Source organism: Drosophila guanche, unplaced genomic scaffold, assembly GCF_900245975.1.
Source record: "Drosophila guanche unplaced genomic scaffold, DGUA_6, whole genome shotgun sequence".
Taxonomy (NCBI): Eukaryota; Metazoa; Arthropoda; class Insecta; order Diptera; family Drosophilidae; genus Drosophila; species Drosophila guanche.
Genome location: NW_022995744.1, coordinates 12,197,468 through 12,218,659, shown reverse-complemented (window position 1 = coordinate 12,218,659; position 21,192 = coordinate 12,197,468). Strand labels below are relative to the sequence as shown.

Genomic DNA, 21,192 nt, shown 5'->3' with positions numbered 1-21,192 from the left:
TCCGCTTGTAATTACCATTGATCCAATGGATCCATTGAATTGACACAAATCTATCAGCTCTATTCACACACAATACCCCCAAAGAGTCCGACATAAGCCGATGCAAATCGAATATCGAGACAATCCATTCAAGAATGAATGCCAAAGAGCCCTCGACTATTGTTAGAGATTCTTCCTACGTCTCACGGATCCATTCCATTAATTTTTGGAGATGCTGCTCCGCTCTGTTTCTGGCATAATCATTTTTTATTGATAAGCCAAACCAAAATATGTGCTGGAGTGGAGTTCAATTGGTGCTTGAGACACTTTTTGACAATAGGCAACTTAGACAGACAATCCGAATCGCTAAGCTGCCTGCCCCCCACCAACCGAAACACGAGCCAGAGCCAGCGATGCGGTAGTTGATTCTTCGTCGATCGGCAACCGGTTTCCGCTTCTGCTCCGATCTCTGCTCTGCTCTGCTCATCTCTGACCAAAGTGAATGGACATCGGCCGGCGGCAGCCGAGAACTTTTTTTTTTTTGTGTTTCTTTGGCGGATCTCGGATCGAAAATTTTGTGTATAAATAGTGTCGTTAGGTCTGGTTTTGAAACAGAATCAACTTTGGATTAATCTAACATACATCGTCTTGGACATCTTCTAGGAAAATGGTTAGTAAAACCAATCCTATTTGCTCTCCTCTCCTCTCCCCAACCCCCGTCTTCCGAGACTTCCAGGACTAAACCTTCATCTTCCTCCTCCTTTCGTTTCTTACAGAAATTCTTTGTCATTGCCTTTGCTGTGATCGCAGCTGCTTCGGCGGCCTCCATTGCCACGGATTACCTGCCGCCAGTGGACAACAACCTCGAAGCTGCCTCCGAGCTGGTCGAGCTGCCCGCTGCCGAGCAGGGTCTCCTCGCCGATGATGGCTACCGCTACAAGACCGTCCGCCGCCTCAAGCTGCGCCACCGTCGTGACGTCAACGAGCTGCCCACCGCCGAATACCTGCCCCCAGTTGAGGAAGCATCCGAGTCCGTTGCCATCGAGACTCCCCTGGCCGATGATGGTTACCGTTACAAGACCGTTCGTCGTGTCATCCGTCGCCGTCGTGATGTCAACGAGCTCCCCACTGCCGAGTACCTGCCCCCTGTGGAGGAGGCCTCTGAGGCTGTTGCCGTCGAGACTCCCCTTGCCGATGATGGTTACCGTTACAAGACCGTGCGTCGCGTCATCCGTCGCCGTCGTGATGTCAACGAGCTACCCACTGCTGAGTACCTGCCCCCCGTTGAGGAAGCTTCCGAGGCCGTCGCCGTCGAGACTCCTTTGGCTGATGATGGATACCGTTACAAGACTGTCCGTCGTGTCATCCGTCGTCGTCGTGACGTGAACGAGTTGTCTGCCGAGTACCTGCCCCCCGTTGAGGAGGCCTCTGAGGCTGTTGCTGTCGAGACTCCCCTGGCCGATGATGGTTACCGTTACAAGACCGTCCGCCGAGTGATCCGTCGCCGCCGTGATGTCAACGAGCTGCCCACCGCCGAATACCTGCCCCCAGTTGAGGATGCATCCGAGTCCGTTGCCATCGAGACTCCCCTGGCCGATGATGGTTACCGTTACAAGACAGTGCGTCGCGTCATCCGTCGTCGTCGTGATGTCAACGAGCTCCCCACCGCCGAGTACCTGCCCCCCGTGGAGGAGGCCTCTGAGGCTGTTGCCGTCGAGACTCCCCTGGCCGATGATGGTTACCGTTACAAGACCGTGCGTCGCGTGATCCGTCGCCGTCGTGATGTCAACGAGCTGCCCACCGCCGAGTACCTGCCCCCTGTGGGTGAGGCTTCCGAGTCCGTTGCTGTGGAGACTCCCCTGGCCGATGATGGCTACCGTTACAAGACTGTCCGTCGTGTCATCCGTCGTCGTCGTGATGTCAACGAGCTGTCCGCCGAGTACCTGCCACCTGTGGAGGAGGCCGCTTCCGCCGTCATCGATGTGCCTGCAGAGCAGACGATCCTGGCCAACGATGGCTACCGCTACAAGACCGTCCGTCGCCTGAAGCTCCGTCGCCACTAAGCCGCCCGCCCATCGCACACCCACCGCACAGCATTTGAGAGTGTCAGGAATGGGGTGTGGTGTCACCTGCCCCGATGTCCTTCCTGCCGTTGATATCTCATAATGAAAAACTAACTACAAATAAGTCGAGCGTATTAGTCAAACTGAAGAAAACGATTATGAACAATCCCCCGAGTACAAAACACACAAAACGAATTAACAAATAAAATTAAAAAATCATTTTTAAAAACAAATCTGATCTGGCTCTTATACTCTGACTAATCTCCGCACTCTCCTCTACCTTTAATAGTTGCTGAATGGGAGAGCGAAAGCCTTTGCTTTCGTCTTATCTTATCGCTGTCTGTTAAGGTGATAAGATATGAGCACCTGCCAGCCTGGCTGCCTGGCTGCTCACTGCAATCACGCACACAGGTTTTTAGTTCCACTTTGGAGTTGCAGACGTGCGCGTTACAAACTTGGCTTACATCTAAAAGCACACTTTTTTTGGAGAGCCAACGAAAAGGAACGAAACGCAAAACGAAAACGCAAAATGAAGTTGTCTAAGAAGTGCTCCACCTACTTGGTGATATGCCTGGGTAAAGTTCTGCATATGGTTTTCAACTTGTGAAGATTCGCTGCTCTTTAGATGTGTTCCCCGTGTTCCCTTTGTGTGCGCAGTAACCGATCCCTAGCATCATAATAGCTGGAGAGTCGCATTAAACTCAAGTGTAGCCGTACAACAGATTGTGCCACACTGTAAGGCAGTGCAGTGAGGGTTTTGGGAATGGTTTTAACGACCATTTTCCATTGGAGGAGACTTTAACGATGAGTAACCAGAGCGACCAACAACGCCCGTAGTGTGTCATAGTGGAGACAGTGTAGACTTTTTGTCCAAGAAAACTCGACAAATATGTGTGTGCTCTTATCAGCAGGGGTTTCCGATAAGCAGCACAGATTACTCATTGTTGCCCCATCGTACACGCTACATAAATGAAATGAAATAAAATGAAATATTCAACCTTGTCCACAAATTGTTGCTGCAAATGAATTTTGCATTTTATTTTGGGCATTTAATCATTTCTAAAACATTTTCATTGAATTCATTAAAGGTTGATTGGGCCCCAAAGTACAATCAATGTGAGCACCAATACTCATGCCGGAAGTGGCAAAAGCTTCGTAATTATTTCGCATATAAATTATAGAATCGAATATGTTGGCCATAAATTCAGAAAATACCAAAAAAAGAGAGAATAAAACCAGGAAAAAGCAACAATTAATTTTGGTTAGCGGCTGGCCAAAGAGATTTGGTTTCCATATCCACAATTTGGCCCAATCCCTAATCCAATCCAGCTGGAAATCAATACACTGGACTGCACACACACACACACACACACAGCTACACACACACACAAAGAGAACATTTTCCATATCAACTAACAATCTGTATCTGAATCCGTATCCGAATCCGTTTAAAATTTCATGCCAAAGCAAACACATAAAAAATATTAATTAAAAATACATTTTGATAATTTTACGTGAAACCGAATCTGACATCCGCCATGAGGGAACAATGAAGGGGTGTGCAGGCGCGGGGGGCTGCCCCTTCTATTTGCCTATGGATGAGCTCAGATATTTGTATATGCCGTGGCGCGCGCGCCAGTAACAGTTTTTTTGTTGGTTTTTTGCGGCTTTGCTGCTAAATATTTTCTCAATAATTAATTGTTAATATTTTAACAAGTCTTCGGGCAGCCATAGATCTACTATATGATGAATGTTGAGCGGTGAATTCCGTTCCGTTCCGTTCCGTGGTTTGATGGATGCCTCAAAGCCACAGCTGGAGACCACACACACAGCGACACACAGTTCTTCGAGTAGTTTTCTGCGACTTGGACATGGTCGAGTGCTCTTGTACCCAAATGTTTAATCGTTTATTTTTGGTGCTTTGATTTTTCTCTTTGCAGTTTTGCTGGCCTGCTGCTTGGAGGAGACGGAGGCCACGCGACGCGTTAACCGCGGTCGTCGCACCCTCACCCGCCGATACTTTAGTGAGTCACACACAGATCTATGATGGATGATTGGATGATTGCTAACCGTATTTCCTCTTTCTCCTATTCCTTTCAGATGGCCTCGCCATACCCGGCTGGGCATTGATCATCTGCGTGGCCCTTGCCGAGCTGATTGTGGGCGGAGCACTGTACTTTATCATGAAGAAGGTGATTCTGGACAAGGAACCCGAGGACACTGCAACCTCTTATACTCCAGCTCCCACCACCTACTCACCGGCTGCCGGCACCCCCGGCACCCCCGGCACCACCTACTCACCGGCTGCCGGCACCCCAGGCACCACCCATACCCCCGGCACCACCTACACCCCGGCCCAGACACACGAGACGGCCAGTGCCACACCCAGCCCACCCCCGACGCATGCCACGACCATTGCCTGAAGTAACAGCCGGAAGTAGTCCGCAGTCCACACTCCATAGAGCACCATCCAATCCGATTCAATTCAATGCAATTCAAGCCATAAACTGGAGCATTATTGTCATCAAAAATCTGCATAAATCACACACAAACACCCACAAATTGCTTAGGTTCTGTGCTGTGCCCTTTTGATTACCTCCATTTGTTCGAATAAAATTCATTTTCTTATACAAAATAAAAGGCCAATCAAAACTAGTTCAGATCCGCATCTAAACGATCATTTTGCTGGGGTGTTTCGTTGGTATTTTATTGCACCGGCACCCATTAATCGGATCCGGCATGTGCTTTGCTCTGCTCAGCTCTTCTCTCTCTCTCTCTCTCTGCACACATTTCCGATCTAGTTTAATTGCTGGCTGGCACCAGCCACACGCCACGCTTCTTGTGGAGCTTCTGCCTCTGGGTAAACTGGTTTTTGTGGCCACTTCTGTGTGTGGCATAGAGCGGGGCTGTAGCTTACAGATTGTTGGATAGACTGTGGCAATGTCTTGCATACTTTTAAACGGAAAAGCAGAGAGTGATGGGCAATCGGCTTGCTTAAGGCTGGCTGCTTCACAGAGACCCAGAGACACCCAGAGACACCCAGAGACAAATTGTTATCAATATTCTTTCTGTAATTTTCTCTAAAACTGCAAAGAGATCGCTTCTAAACGCTTTCTGTGAGCACTTGATTATCCATTGGCCTTTCCTCTGCTCAGCTCTAACAATTGAGAACCCAAAATTCCTGCAATTGTTGGCCGAAATTGCTTTGTAGTTATATCTCTAGTCTAGTGGCTATATCGCTGACTGATTTCGCAAGCCACTTGTGAGTGGGGGGCACTCGAAGCTTCGCTTTGCCGCTGACAAATCGAAATTTATTATAAACGCAATTGAAAAATCCCCAAGGCGGCGGCACTTGAGCCAAAGTCCTGAGAGTCCCTCCCCAGTTCTGAGCCATCGCTATGGCTCTGCTACAAGTGCACAAGTACGAAGCGAGCGGCGTGGCGTGGCATGGAGCCGAGTCAAGGGCCTGGAAGCCAAGCAGCTGTAAATGCCAACGATTGCCGCAGGCAAAAGCTCCTAGCTCCCAGCTCCCAGCTTCAGCTGCAGGGCAGAGCTACAGACACGAAGCGGCAGCATAACCAAAGCGGATTCCAAAATTGACACAAAACAGACAAAAAGCAAATCGTTTAGGCATCGAATTCGAGAATGGGCTGCAAGGACGCTGACTAGGATGTGTCTCCAAGCCCATACAGACACACACATGCAACGAATTTTGGGTGCAACGGAGACCACTCTGATCCCGGAATATCAGGGACAGCCAGCCAGCTGAAGGATACTTTGGTTTGGCATAACAAAGCCACACAAAAGAGTTGCTCCTGCATGCAGAGCATCTGTCTGTGTTGTTCCCGAAACCATTTTCGCCTTGAATGACGCTCTGTTCCCTCTACAATTTTATGGGTCAACTCTGGCGTTGCCACTCTCTCCTCTCTGTGTGGGATTAGGCTGCGGAATTTGCAAGGGATTGCAGCACAAATAACTTGAGGGAGAGAGAGAGACTGCACAGGGGGGTTTTAAGTTTATCAACATATCGTCAATGTTGTTGCTCCTCTGTTGTCGGCCAGCAGTTGCTCATATTTATTTATGGCTCATACCCTTTCGGGCATTGCTGCATAACCCTGAGCGTGGACTGGTCACAACTTGGTTGGATTTCAGCAAAAGGGTGGAGATTGGGCGCTCTGGGTGTTGAGTGTGCATCTTCACAGGGCGCCAGGACAGGCTGACAGTTTGGCAGCCGCTTCACAATGTTATCAAATTTTTCCTGCCACCCCTCTCCCCATACATACATCTTTGTATCTCTGTGGCTGTATCTGTATCTGCTGCTCTTGCTGTGGGGATTTAGACATGTACACTTGTTGTAAACAACAACATTAACAAGGGTTTTGCCTGGGAGGAGGAGGGACACACTCATAAGCATTCATTGGAAATCCTTTTCGATTTATTTGCGTATTCAAACGGAAACATTTAAAGTGATTGCGGATGCAAATATCCCCCATACCCAGCAGCCATCCCAGCAGCAACAACAAATGCTCTGATATACGGCGATACCTTCCCCACTTCATGCCTTTCCTTACTTTGCCTTTACTTTTTCTTTCCTTTTTCCTGTTTTCCTGTTTTCCTTATTTTTTCTTGGCCTGTTTTGTGTGTGGATTTTCCAAGATCTGAGCGCGTGCCTGGCAACATTTGCGGTTTTTGCGCAAACTTCACACATTTTCTTGTGTTGTGTTTTGTTGGCTGTTTGGAGCCTCACTTTTCTTCGTGCCTTTCTTTTGGGCATGAGAATTTCAATTTTCACACAGGTGCCGATGCTCGGTCGTGTGTTTTTTTCACAAAGAAAAATAAATATCAATCATACGCCCCAGTGGCCTCCCAGCCGCAGCTTTTATGTGTTGAATTTTCGAATGATATTTGCTTAAGCAATTAGTTAAATGCTCTCCTCGCAGCCCACACCCTCTGTGTGAGTGTTCCACTTCCACTTATGGCAGGGGTATAATCTTTAATCGTTTTTTCTTCCTATTTCCAATTGAATTTCCCACCCCCCCCGCCCCCCGCTGATCCAAACATTTCGTGTGCTCTGGGTGCTTTTGGCACGAATGTGCGACTATTCCGTTCCATTAGGTTCGCACTAAACCACTAAAAAAGTCTGTTAATGAGTCGAAATTGTTTGATCAATGAGAACGCGATGTGTTCCCCCGATCGAGTCAGCTGCTCCACTTGCACTGCCAGAGCTCTAGCTTCTGCTTCTGCTTCTACTTTTGTTTAATTTATGGCCAATTGTTAATGCCTTCGCTGACAGCGCGTTAATTGCTCGCCAGCTGCCAGCCGCCAGCTGAATCGCCTCCCGGGCACATGCCTAATCGTATCGCATCGCATCGCATCGCATCATTCTCAACCCAAATCGGTTCCATTGATACGAATGCGAGTTCTGGTAGCTTCCCCATGCACTTGTCCGTTTGTCGAGTGCCAGCACTTGACTGAGGCTGACTGAGATTGGACGCCTTATCGGGCCTCTTGAGGCATTCCTTCTAAATGGGTTAAACGATGTTTAAAGGCAGACCAGCAAAGACCAGCAAAGGCTGCCCTGAACAGCCGATAAATATCATTAAACTTTAAGCCACTTTCACTGGGGCGTTTATGCAAATCGCTTGCCCAAAACCTGCAACAAAATGCAGTCTGTAGACTGCAGTCTCTGCTGTCTGGGGTCTGGGAATACATTTGTAACGAATTACCAATCAATTGACCAAAGAAACAAACAAATAAACCGAATCCCAGACTGCAGACTGGGCGAGCGGAGTGGAGACCGCAAAAGTGAGGACTGCCCCTGCCTTTTGGGTGCATGTGTGTGTGTGTGTGTGGGAGTGGCAGAGGCAGAGGCCCAATAGTCTGTAAAACGATTTGGAATTGAAATTGCAGTGCAACTAAAAATAAGAACAATTTAAATAAAATAAAACCACAACGGGGGCCGGCTCTCTGTGGCTCTGGCACTGCCACCAGCTCTGTGAATAATTCAGCAAGAGTGGAATACGAGTACAAGTAGTAAGCAGCAGCAGCAAATTAAATCAAATAGTTATATCATGCGAATAAATCGCTGTGCTGTGGATATCGCACATACACCCCGTTGACCGCACAAAGCAACCGCTGTCTGCTGCCTGCCTGCCTGCCTGCTGCCTGCTGCTATCCAGTACGGTGCCGGCACCAGAACGGTACCGAGACTGAACCCCAGAAGCTACTTACACGCCACGCTCGTCGCTCTGGGCATCAGTACGCGCTCCGTGCTCAGCCGCAGCAGATCGTGAATGTGAACGTGGTCTACGACTTCCACTCCGACTCCGTCGCGTTTCCGTGTCTCCGGTTGCATTTCCTCTCTCTCTCTCTCTCTCTCTCTACCTCGAGCTAGATATAACTAAAAAGCGCACAAATATTTGCGCACAACTGTGTGGAGTGAGGCGGAGACGACACTCTGCCGCAGCAACGACTTCCTGTCTGTGCCACTTACGGCTTCTGAATCCACAACCCACCAGCCCGACCCATACACGTGCTGCAACGACTGCGGCGTGGATTTGAGAGCATAAACTCCGACTCCAACTGCGACTCCGCTTCGATTCCTGCCTCAATCAGGGGCCAGCTTCTTCATTTGTTATTTTTTGCCATCGCCATGCATTCGCCGGCTGCCAAAGTGTCGGGCTACATTGTCCTGATGATTGTGCAAATAATTTTCCTGGTCCTATTCTGGCTGTTCGTGCGTTACGAGAAGACGGCCATGCCGCCGGCACTCGGCACTGAAGACGCTGGATCAGCAAACGAACACGTTTCGAAATATCCGCGTGAGTAGCAAGGATTTCCCGTGTCTCCCTTCATGTCAACCCGCACTTTCCGCTATGCCACCCATCATCCCACTGACCCTCCCTGAGTGTCACACCCATTGGGATTGGTTGAACATTTTATAGATATATTTTAAGCTTAACCAAAGATGTGCGACAATATCTATTAACAGCTTGTGGGTCTCACTTTTGGGATCTACTTTTTGCTACAATTAATTTGCCATCGGAGGCTAATGAAAGTCACTAAATAGCAGAAACGGCTCCTAAACTGGACACTGACTAAGACGCACCTCTTTATCTGCATGTGACTTTGGTGGAAGGTTTGTGGGTGTTCCCATTCCGACTGCCTCCACCTGACCATATCTCTGGACACATTTATGGGTGGGTGTTAGTGCTACGTCAATAGATAGCGCTCAAACTGTTGCCTAAATTAGTTTGAATCACAGCGGAGATTACTCTACGAGCGCTGCTCCACTCCACAAGTGCCACTCCACGGCGAGAAAAAAAAAACAAAACAATTAGAGGCCAGCGCCCCCCAAAAGTATTCAACGACATAAGCCACAGTTGAACCTTTAAATCAAAGCAACAACTTTTGGGGCACACAGACACAGCCACAGACACACACACAGTCCTCCCCACGTCTCGTAGAGACAGAGCTATTACCCATTCTGTTCCGCTTTTTCCAAAGCATACACTGAGAGAAATTTACTTTTAATTGGATTTAAAATTGTTTAGCAAGCGATAGACAGCGCGAATGGACAAAGTTTTCACTTAGATTTTCACATAAAATATACAAATAATTGATTTAAATATAAGAGATTGATTTAAAAAATATTTCAAAATTAAATAAAACATAAAATAAATGTCCTGCAAATTAAATATATTTTCTTTTTTATCAATAGCTTCATATTTATATGAGATATTCAATTTTCGAATATTTATGAATTATATTTTTAATTTTCAAATATTTTTAAATGAAATATTTTCCCAAATTTGGCTTAAATAAGCGAATATCTAATTTATATATGTAAGTTTTCTCCGCGTGTACACACAAGTTGTTCTAGTCTAATTTTTGGGGGTAGCAAGAAGTCAACCAAAGGAGTCAACTAAAGGAGCATCTAGCAATGCCAGGACCTCAGCCAGCAGCATTGTGTTTGCCAAGTGTTGGCGGGTCATAAATAAATGAAGTTATTTTTCAGACAGTGGAGCTGCTGCTGCTGCTGCTGCTGCTGCTGCTTGGTAGAGCAGTCTTTGGGGCTCCCGTGGCACCAATTCCATTAATTACTTTTGCCGCCACTCGCTCTCTCTCGCCCCCATCCGAACTGAAAACAAATATGTAGCCGAACAATACACCCACAGATCCACAGATACTCAAGCACACACACACACACACACATACAAATGAATAATTAAAGTCATTAATTTCAATTTATGCAAATGCGTCTGTAAACAACTTGTTGCAATTCATAATAAATAAATTAAACCGTATTTCACACTAATTGCACCCGCGCGGAGCACACACAGACACACAGATAGAGAGGGTGGCACACTGGGGACGTACTAGGGGGAGTGGTGCTCTGCTGCAACTTCAAGGGGCAAGACCAACACATACACACGTAGAGAGTGGCATCTTCCCTTGGTGTGTGCCCTGGTGACATCAATCTCAATGCAATTGACTTTTGGCAGCAGACAATTGGGCGGTTAATTGAAACGACTTGACTCAATTAATTGGCATCACAACCCCACGAGCAGCCTGGCACACTTATCCCCAAACTCCCCCCACCAGCCACCAGCCACCACCCACATCCAATAAGCACCCTGCTACCCTTTACCCCTTTGCACACACAGAGTTCCAGGACATACAGGTGATGATCTTCATTGGCTTTGGCTTCTTGATGACCTTCCTGCGCAAGTACGGCTACAGCGCCACGGGCTTCACGTTGTTCATGGCCGCCCTGGTGGTCCAGTGGTCCATCCTAATGAAGGGTTTCCTGCACATGGAGGGCGGCACGATCAGGTAAGAGTCCGCCAGCGTGACATCAATTTATTAATTGCTTTTGCCCCTCAACGCTGAACCCAGTGGCGGAAAACAAAATAAGTTGGGGGAAAAAAGAGACACCCACACAGACAGCCCAGAAGGTGAAATGAATTCCAAGCAATTACTCTAAATGGAGCAGCCTGAAATGGGTTTGGGGTTTGGGCTGGGGGCACTGCTACTTATGCTAAGTGAAATGACAAACAAAGGACAAGAAACAGCTCCTTCCAGCAGCTCCAGGACAGTTGGAAATGCTTTAAAATGTATTTCCATTTCATTTCATTTGTTCGCCATTTGCCCTTTTTCTTAGATGGCGCCCATTTTGTATGCATGTCAGTGGCAGGACATCCGCGACAGCTCTTGAGCGCGTGGGCGTGTCACCTGTCACAGTCTTTTTTGCTGATGCTCCTTCTACCCTACTCCCCCTTGCAGCCTCTCGCTGGAAAACATCATCGATGCGGACATTGCCGCCGCCGTGCCCCTAATTAGCATGGGCGCCCTGCTGGGCCGCACCACGCCCATTCAGCTGCTGTGCATGTCCATCTTCGAGGTGGCCCTGTTCGCGGCCAACGAGTATCTGGCCCTGAATGTCCTCAGCGTAAGTCCAACCACCGACGACACCAAGGGTGGCCCAGAGTGTGTGACTTTTTCCCTTTCTTTCGCAGATCTGCGACTGCGGTGGCTCCATCACGGTGCACGCCTTTGGCGCCTACTTTGGATTGGCCGTGGCCCTGATGCTGCGCCCAGCCAGCGACCAGAACGAGGCGGGCAAGCACGAGGGCGCCAACTACACATCCGACATTCTGGCCATGATCGGCACCACCTTCCTGTGGGTCTACTGGCCCAGCTTCAACTCGGTACTGGCCGCGGGCACTGGCGCCGAGCGGGCCATTTTGAACACGTTTCTGTCATTAGCCGCGGCAACAGGTGAGTCACGTGCCGCACTCTGTGTCGGCGACAGGCGACAGGCAACAGCGACAACGTCTGCAATTAGCTGTAGCTCAAGTGGAGGTGCAGCATTCACCCATTCATTCCATTCTCCCGCGTGCATATCGCCCTGCGGCTGTCTTTGCTCACACATCTTCATGCCTCATCCCTATCCTGTACAGTGTCTGACCAGCTTCGTTAATTATAATGTTGGCGGGCCTATTAACAAGCTGCCAAATGAAATTGAAAAGGCCCCGAGACCAGGATTCGTGATGCTCCCACTACCACTCCTGGCACTCCAAATCCTTATGCATGCGCCTCACAAACTAATTAAATGTCAAATAGTTTCGTTAACACATTTGAAAATTTATTTTGAGCACGTAGAGCACATAAAAACGAACCAAATGGGTGTGGGGGATGAGAGAAGGAGCAGCCGGACAAGGACCAGCCGCGTCGGTCAGCCTCTGAGGCTGGGGGCCGTCTCTCTCGCTCTCCCTGTGCAGCAGTAAGCAGTGGGGTCGGGGCTCTGGTATCCCAGAGTCTGGTGCTCGGTTAATGTAAATAACAAAACACAAATTAAATGTATACAAAGGACCTACAGCAGCATAGCAACCTAACATGGCATCCATAGGACAGCAGCAACAGCCATAATAATAGTAGGAGCAACAGCAGCTGAGATAAGCCAAGCTCCAAGCGGTACGAGGATATGGTCGAGGGATGGTCCAGGGCAAGGACTCGGAGGTCCTCAGTCTCAGTCTCACTCTCGGTCTAGGTTTGGGCCTGTCTCTCTCCCTCTGCTTGTGCCTGAGCGAGGGTATTAAAGCCCACACGTTACGGCGACCGAGTAGGTAACACCTAGCACAAGGCACACGAGCTTCATAGAGCTGCGGGGCTGAGGGAAATGCTAAACGAAGTTGGGATGCTCTCACAGAAGTGTTGGCTGAAGTGCTGATATTTTTAGGCCTGAAAGATTGGACACCAATAGATGGGAGTTCTATTTTTATAATGGATTGTTTTCTTGGGCTGTTTTCCTCGCAATTGAAGTGCACTTTTCAGCCTCTACTCTTCCCTATGCCTATGGGTGTTATAAAGACCCAGATCCCGAGTGTTTACAATGGCTAACTACGGTCAGAGAGAGAGAGAGAGAGAGAGAGAGACAACGATGCCCAGATAGAGATAACAAATGGAGAGCGTGGGCGAGGGTGGTGTCTCTGGGTAGAGCATTTTATGCGGAAGGATGTGCGATTAGTTGAGTCAACGTGCGGCTGTCGCTCCGACGTTCCGGTTGCAGTATCCTTTTTCCCCTCCTTCCTCCGCTCCAACTTCATGCCTGCTGCTTGCCTCACTAGTTGTTGCCTTAATTAAACTAAAGCTGGGGTTCAGTTCAATGCTGAAATTAGAGGCGGTCTGGCTGGGTGTGACCGTCGTCGTCGTTCGTGGCACCATGTTGTCCATGCGGGAGGGTACGATATGCACAGAGGACATGTACAGGGGCCACTGGACACAGGACACAGGACACACACACACACACAACAGGGCGGCAGACGGCAGACGCCATTTGGTGTCCAAATGCGGCGCCAACAGCAAAAATACGCCCCAGTTGTTGTTTTCACACCAAGGCAGGCAGCACCACCAAAATGAGAGCCCAAAGTACGAGCCTTGTGTGGGTCCTGGATTTGGGCTTGAGTCTGGCTCTGGCTCTGGCTCTGGTCAGTGTCGTCGTCCGGAGTCTGCCCGCATTGGCCGACAATGTTAAGCACCAAAACACATTTTACAGTCGCAAGTGACACCATTGGCGTTAATTTAAATTGTTTAATGTTCGAGGAGCCACCCCTGACACATCCAGCTGAATCTCGGATGCCTTTGGCTTGGCTTTGGTTTAGTCCGAGTACTGCAAGTGGATCTGTGGGTAACACAGAGACAAGGGACAAGGGACAAGGGATCTGGGTCCTGGGTCCTGGGACCGGCTTTAAAAAAGCTGTTTAATTGATTTTTAAGCCAGAATTTGCTGTTCTCGTAATTTTGTGTCCAGCCACCGACAACGTCAAAAGCTGTTTTGAAATTGTTGCGGTTGCCCCCGCACTGTGTCCCTTTTGGTTGTGATTTGGCTTACTTATTTGCTATGTGGCATCCTCTCTGGTGGTCCCCTCTGGTTGCCGCCTGCCTGGTTTGGCCAACTAATTTATGCAAATTATTATTGCTGCAACATATGTTCCGCCATAAAATGGAGATTTTTAAGTATTTAGTGTTATTCAGGCGAGATTTATGCTTGCCAAAGTCCATAAACTCAAGTCCCTGTGTCCTTGTTAGGACCCAGTTATGGTGTGACCAGCCGGGACACTCTCCAAAGGGGAAAAGCGAGGATCTTGGCACTTGGCCTGCTTACATTTTTATTAGTTTTCGTGTTTATTATGAAAATGTGTGTGGCTGTGGTTGTGGCAGGGATTGTGGCTGCTGCTTTTGCTGCTGCTTGAATGATTTAGCATCCTACAGATACAGCAGGCTACAATGGCTTGTATCTTAATTCAGTGCCTGCCCAGCGAGAACTTCCTTAATGAACTCCCCAGCTGCCCGACTGCATTCAAATATTCATTAAAAATCGTGTAATTAAGCCAAGTAACCCATATACTAACCATCCATTCAATTCACGCTTCATTCAATCCACGACTCAGTGCTCCAAAACCAAAACCAGAACCTAAACCAAAACTACTATGCGCTTCCTGTGCCGCATCCTTCTCTGCCGCTCTTCCTGGAGTGTTCCATTTGTAACCCCAACTTCTTCTTCACTCTCCTTTCCCGTACAGTGACCACCTTCGTGGTGTCCGCACTTGTCAGCCATGAGAATAAATTGGATATGGTGCACGTGCAGAACTCGACTCTTGCCGGCGGCGTGGCCGTGGGAACCGTGTGCAACCTGCTGCTCGGCGCACACGGCGCTGTCTTAATTGGCATTATCGCCGGCACGGTTTCGGTGCTCGGCTATCGCTATTTAACCGTAAGTTCAACTCGAAACTCCCATCTGCACAGCCCCCACTCTCTTCCAGAACACGCAAAAACTGAGAACACACAAAAAAAACTAACATAAAAAGAGAAAACAGAGAGATGGTGCCGCTGCTGCTGGTAGTCCCTCCTGGCTGCCATGCCATACAAAACATAACCTGCTATTCAAATGCCTCCAGTTACTGGGGGAATGGGTATGCAGATGCGGATGCCGATGCCGATGCCGAATGGGGGGAGTAAGGAATCCGGAGCAGGAGGTGGAGTTTTGCTGTCCAGCGGTGGCTTCACTTTAATTAGTGCGCCTAGCGAAAAATGCGACGCTAATGAGTAAAGTTTGTTGCCCGGCGGCCTGGCCTGGCCGGGCCATAGCCCTGGACGTAGTCGGACACAGCAGCAGCACTACCGAAATCCGTGATGTTTTTCGCCGGAGCTGAAGCGGCAAATAAATTTGCACAGCAACTACAAATGTTCCTCTAATGACAGTACTCGTACTCCTACTCCTGCCACCTTTCTGGCTTAAATACATTTTAATTTTATTCAGAAAATTACCTGAACTTTAAGAGAAAACTCGCATTTGCGTGTGACATTTTTGCATTTCATTTTATAGCCATGGTTAACTGCGAATCTGCGGCTACATGACACCTGTGGCGTTCACAATTTGCATGGAATGCCGGCCCTGATTTCGGCCATTGCCTCGGCTATTTATGCCTCGATGGCCACACAGAATGACTACCAATCCGAGTTGCAGGAAATTTTCCCAGCCATGGTGGGCAACAATGGCACTGCCACCAAATTTATGGGCGTGAGTACTACAGCTATTAGTTTATGGCTAGGAAAACCCATTGATAACTCTCTCTTGGCAGGGTCTCGGTCGGAATGCCAGCTCCCAGGCGGGCTATCAATTGTTTGGCATTGCCTTGACGCTGCTCATTGCCATAGGCGGTGGAATACTGGCAGGTAAGCGCGATGTTAAAGCAGAAAAATCAGTGAAAATCAGCGAAAAAATAAACATTTTTCCACCACGACTAGGCACCGTTTTGAAGTACACAAACTTCAGCAACCTGCAGAAGGACGAACAGCACCAGGATGAGCAGTACTGGGAGGTGCCAGCGCCGGAGAGCAAAGAGGAATAGTTAAGTTTTGTGCCTGTCCAACCAAGTGGCCTGGCCACCACCAACACCACCACGAGTATCGAATGTGCCTTGTCTAATTAGCTATGATTATGTATTAACTTTTACTTAATTTACTTAATTTTTATTATACACTTATTATGATATGCACACAGCACCCACAGCCTGCTTTCATCCTGCAACTTTTTACCCCCTCTCCCACGTCTAAAGTTTGTTTAGTTTTAATTCTCAATTTTGTTTGTCTGTTGTGGAAATATTGTGATTTTGATTTGATTTGATTCGACGCCTCTTTTTGCAGTGAACTAGAAAAAGTTGAAGAACTTTTGTTGTAAGCGTCCAAAATGCATCCAAACGAGCAGCACAGAAGTCCAGAGGAAAGGACAATGGGATACGACAATCCTTTGTTGTCCTTCGCCTGCTTCGCTTAATTTTTGTAGACATTTTGTCGCATTTAATTAAAAACTCCAACAATTTACACATTTAATTAGCGCAGAGCACAGCCAACGCAACTAACAAAAAAGAAAAAAAAAAAACGAAAAAAAAACGCACAAAAAAAGTTATTAGCAATAAAAATATTTTAAATGTGACATTGCTGCCCTCTCGAACTCCCCGTACACCCGTACTCCCACCCCCTTCCTTCTCTTTTTGCATTTATTTCGCATGCTGAGCGCAATTTTTAATGGAATTAAAATCATACACATAAAATCCAACAACCAACGAACGAACAAACCCAACAAATAACATCCCGACGCTCAACAACAATGGCGCGTAAAAAGTTTAAATATGCTTGGCGAACTTTTGGATGATGCCGCCAATGCCTCTGCCACTGCCACTGCCACTGCCACTGCTGCTGCCGCCCAGACTGCCGCCGCCGCCAACTTTAATTGGCGACCATTTCTGCTACGCAACTGGAATGCAATTGTCCCCGCCAACAATTTGTACGTGCGGGGAAATCTGCACTGAGGAGGCATCAGCTATGGCGCCGGCTCAGAGGAGGAGAAGATGGAGCAGGAGTAGGAAGAGGATGAGGCCAGTACCAGCACACGCTAATTAAGTGGCCCAAGACAAAGTGCCAGCTAATTAGCTGACTTTTGGCCAAGACACCGCCCCTGGTTCCGGTTTCGCACTGCAGTGTCTTTAGTCCCCCACAGCAGGGGCACCCGATCCGGTCAGCTTTTGGCCAGCTCAGTCGGCGATTAGTGCACCTGGAACCGAGACAAGAGACCAGAGACAAGAGACAAAAGCAGACCAAGAATAATGTCTTTCAAATGACACTCGCCCGGCGATAAGCTGGCGGCCAACTACTTAAGGTGGATTTGCCTCCTCCTCAACCCAATAAAGAAAAGCCCCAAAGGCAAACAATTACTTGGAAAAGTTCAACAAGTTTCAATAAAATTGTCAACCTCTCAGCGTCGTTGGCAGGGGTAAACCCTTGGGGGGGGACTCATTTACAGCTAGCCTGATACTTAGATGATGAGCAATGGGAATAGATTGCATTCGTGAGAGGAAACTTTCAAGATGTGGCCTAACAAAAATCCGTAAAAATAATATGAGCAAAATAAATATATATATAAAGAGATAAAATAATAATAAATATTATATAATAAAAAGAGTATGTAAAATATAATTTATATAAATATAAATAAATAAACACGAAGTAGATAAACATGTGTGAAAAATGTTGATATAAAATTTGAAATAATTGGCTGTCTAGCACCACAGCAGCAAAGATTAATTAGAGGAATGGCAAAATATCTCAATCAATATCTCTCTCTCTCTCTTACCTTTTCGAACTTAATATTGCGCCATTACGTTTTTTTATTGTTATTGCGCCGACGATTTTGCGGTTAAGTCGGAAACGAAACGGTTTATTAACGAACGATTTACGAAACGAATACGAAAACGAACAAGCACAACCAAGGAAATTTCAATAACTCCATATTTTTAGATTAGATTAGATTGACATAAGGTGAGGCATAACTGCCCGAAAGGGAGGGAGAGAGCGAGAGATCACCAAGACCTCACCTCACCACGCACTGATACACTTGGTACGAGAGAGCGTAGACACGCTGCGCTCGCGCCTTTCTCATTGCTTTTCTCCTCTTCTTCACATTGGGCATTGGGGTGGGAAAGGGACTGCACACACAAACACACGTACAAACATTGCCAGAGATCACGTGACCAAACGAAAAAAGTATATGTATGCATGATATCAAAATGTTGTATGTTGTTACTTCACTTCACTTTCACTTATTTCTTTATTCTGCCTCTGCCGCTCTGCCATTTGTATGCCATTTTGCCAACTGCTGCCGCCGCTCTGGATCAGGAACTTTGCCATTTTCGGGCCTTTTTCTTTTAAAACACTGCCCCACTATAATGCACTACCACTTCACTACACTTTTCACTTCACAACAACACTGCACTGCACCACACTGAACCTTCACTTTTCACTTTCACTTTTCACTTATTGCCAACCGCTGTCGCTGCTCTGCCTTTTCTATGCCATTTTGCCGCCTGCTGCCGCCTCTTTGGATCAGGAACTACACTGCAACCACTTCACTGTACATTTAATTACACCAAACATTGCACTGCACCACTGCGCGACAATTTTCCCGATGGATTTTTCATCCATTTCCCGATTTTCGCGACCCGAAACGCGGAGCTGACTCAAAACCACGCGCTTTGTCCGTCCGAAAAATTGCAAGTGAGAGAGCGGCGCAGATTTTATTGCGTAGGTGGCTTAGCTTCTAGAACATTCCATGCTCTCCTTCTGATGCTCTTTCTAACTGCTCTCTCATTTGACTTTGTCTTTTGTGTTCTAATACTCCAAGAGAGCGAATGTTTGTGCGTGTGTTGTGTGACCTCGGTACCTGTGTTGGCTTGTGAATGGAGAGGGGAGTAGAAGCACCGTAACCCATAAGGGAGTAGAGACGGTGATATTGGGCAGCATGGAATGTTCGACAAACTAAGCCACCTACACATTCAAATCTGAGCTGCTCTCACACTCTGTCCGTTTCTTGAGCGCCCTCTTGCTAATGCAACGGTTAATTGCGAGAAGGGGAAATTGCTGTGCAACCGAGTTGGCTTGTGGTGAGAGAGGAGAGAAGATGCCTAGCAGATCATAAGCTGAGCATGAGAGCTGACAGTGCAGAAAAAATTGCATGTGAGAGAGCGGCGCAGATTTTTATGCGTCGGCGGCTTGGTTGCTAGAACATTCCATACTCTTCTTAAGAAGCGCTTCCTAATTGCTCTCTCATTTGACTTTAACTTTTGTGTTCTTCCTCCACTACTTTAACAGAGCGAACGTTTGGACGAAAACTGGTTAATGCAACGGTGAATGGCGAGAAGGGGAAAAAGCACTGCAGCTGGAATGACATGCTGGGAAAGCGGAGTAGAAGAAGCTCAAAAACGAATTTGGTTCTCATGTGTGATGAAAGGCACAGCAAATGCAGCAAGAGACAAAAGGAAAGAGAGGGACACAACTAGTGTTGCTCTCCCACTAATGCATTTGTGTAAATGTGTGTTTGGTTTGGGGAATCTCTTTTGCTGGGCGGCTGTTTGCAATGTTTTCTTATCTTGTAATCTTTATGTGTACAGGAGGTTGAGGCGTAAGTTAATAGAGCTTGAATAAATAAACTTAATTTCAATTATCATTCAATAACATTGAACTTTTGAGTGGCGGGGGTAAGCTCATTTACCGCTTGAAAGAAGATGAGCTTGTGGTTATGAGAGAGGATTTCCCTTGACAATAATCCATAAAATTAAATGAGCAGAAATAAAAATTGACTGCCAATTCGAAAATGTTGATATAGTATCTCCCACATAATTGGCTCATTCATTTCGGTTGGCCATCGGCTGGCCGACAGTATCTGCCACTACAGATCTGTGGGCCAAGTGTGTGGCGCTCTCTCTCACTCTCTCTTCGGTTCTATGCGGGCAGGGCAGGGAAATTCCCCAAAAATACCCCCCCACAGGCGTAGTCAAATGAGTGGCCAAGGCAGCTACCAGACGAGTCTGGCAGGAATCGAGGATGGGAACAGGCAGAAGGGAGTACTGGAGACTGGCCTGGGTGTCTAGCCACACAAATAAGAGGATGGGCGTACCAAAGACCGAGTAGATTGTGCAATTTGGCAAAGTATTCCCCGGTGCACCGTTCGACTCTCCGACTCTCTCTCTCTCTCTTACGGTCGGCCAGACGCCAGTCAACTCTACTCTGTGTTTGCTTCGTGTCTGTGTGTGTGTGTGGATGTCTAAGTGCTGTTTTATTGCCATGTGGTTGGGTTGCTCGTTCGTCTGTGTGCCTGTCCGCCTGTCCACCCGTTCGATTGTCGTGTGCCGGCCGGGCCGGCCCAGACGGAGCGGACACTCACACGTCTATAATAATAATTAACAGCCTGAAACTGAAAGGAAAATATGTCGTCAGTTCCGTTGTTGGAACCCCAAACCCCCACGATATAAGCATGCAGGATATTTTATGCATGGCGCCCTGCCATGGAGTAGGACAACGACTGTCGGCTCTGACATGGTTGCCATAAAAAAAAGTGCACAAGCAGCAGCGACAAGGACTGCAATTAAGGGCAACTTTAAGCGCGTTGACAACTCTGCCGGCATCTCGACATTGACTTTGTCTTGCTTTTGCTTCACTCTCTCTCCCCCGCTCTCTCTCTCTACCACTCTCTGAGCTCTGCCTTTGCCTTTTGTCTGGCTGCAACAAATTGTTGGCCATAGTTCTTTCCATTGTAGTCGTACTTGTTCCTGGCTGATCCTTAGTCCTGCTGCTGCCGCTACAGCTGGGGGATTTGTTGGCGTTGGGCGTTCGGTTTAGTTTTAGTACCGTGTTCTGGTTCTCCTTTCAGCAGCTGCAGGAAACTCCCCTCCGGCAGAAACTTGTACAGCATTTTGCAACAGTAATTTTTTGGGTGTTGTTTCCGTTCGGCGTTGACAGCAGCCTCCCCCCTGCTTCCACACTGTTTATGGCCAGACAAATGGCCCCGCCTGCAGTTCTCTCTCTCTCTATCTCTTGGCCTTGGGTCGTACGGGTTTCGGGTCGCCCATTTGCTTAATGTTTCATCGAGGGAGAGAGAGCCTGACTGCAAAATTCATGATTTACGTTTAAGTGTCATTGGTGTTTAATTATTTAGTGGGAGCAGCCAGCGAGGCAGCCTGCCAGCACGCTTAAGAGTCACCCGAAGGCCACTGTGGGGGAGTCAAGGCATTCCCCAGATCCACTCTGCACTGTG

General features: G+C 47.7%; 3 protein-coding genes across 5 annotated transcripts; all 3 read left to right on the top strand.

The window, feature by feature from the left end:
* The first annotated feature begins 600 nt into the window (after positions 1 to 600).
* Positions 601 to 2,239, top strand: LOC117579297. Of its 2 annotated transcripts, XM_034265103.1 has the most exons (3): positions 601 to 649; positions 756 to 1,136; positions 1,404 to 2,239. In XM_034265103.1, exons 1-3 carry the CDS (start codon positions 647 to 649, stop codon positions 2,040 to 2,042), a joined length of 1,023 nt encoding a protein of 340 aa, XP_034120994.1. In that variant the 5' UTR covers positions 601 to 646; the 3' UTR covers positions 2,043 to 2,239. The 2 variants fall into 2 exon arrangements, with proteins under 2 accessions (XP_034120994.1, XP_034120993.1); XM_034265102.1 differs by having other exon boundaries at positions 756 to 2,239.
* Positions 2,240 to 2,450: 211 nt separating this feature from the next.
* On the top strand, positions 2,451 to 4,697 carry LOC117579177. The gene is made up of 3 exons (XM_034264939.1): positions 2,451 to 2,617; positions 3,983 to 4,066; positions 4,143 to 4,697. The coding sequence occupies exons 1-3, from the start codon at positions 2,572 to 2,574 to the stop codon at positions 4,463 to 4,465; spliced, it is 453 nt and encodes a 150-aa protein (XP_034120830.1). The 5' UTR covers positions 2,451 to 2,571; the 3' UTR covers positions 4,466 to 4,697.
* Positions 4,698 to 8,292: 3,595 nt separating this feature from the next.
* On the top strand, positions 8,293 to 19,610 carry LOC117579693 (ammonium transporter Rh type B). 2 transcript variants are annotated; one of them, XM_034265684.1, is made up of 9 exons: positions 8,293 to 8,863; positions 10,709 to 10,877; positions 11,328 to 11,493; positions 11,561 to 11,822; positions 14,627 to 14,817; positions 15,430 to 15,624; positions 15,686 to 15,779; positions 15,852 to 15,954; positions 19,251 to 19,610. In XM_034265684.1, coding segments are annotated over exons 1-9 (1,350 nt in total). In that variant the 5' UTR covers positions 8,293 to 8,694; the 3' UTR covers positions 19,252 to 19,610. The 2 variants fall into 2 exon arrangements, with proteins under 2 accessions (XP_034121575.1, XP_034121574.1); XM_034265683.1 differs by lacking the exon at positions 19,251 to 19,610 and adding an exon at positions 16,251 to 17,326.
* The last annotated feature ends 1,582 nt before the right edge of the window (positions 19,611 to 21,192 follow it).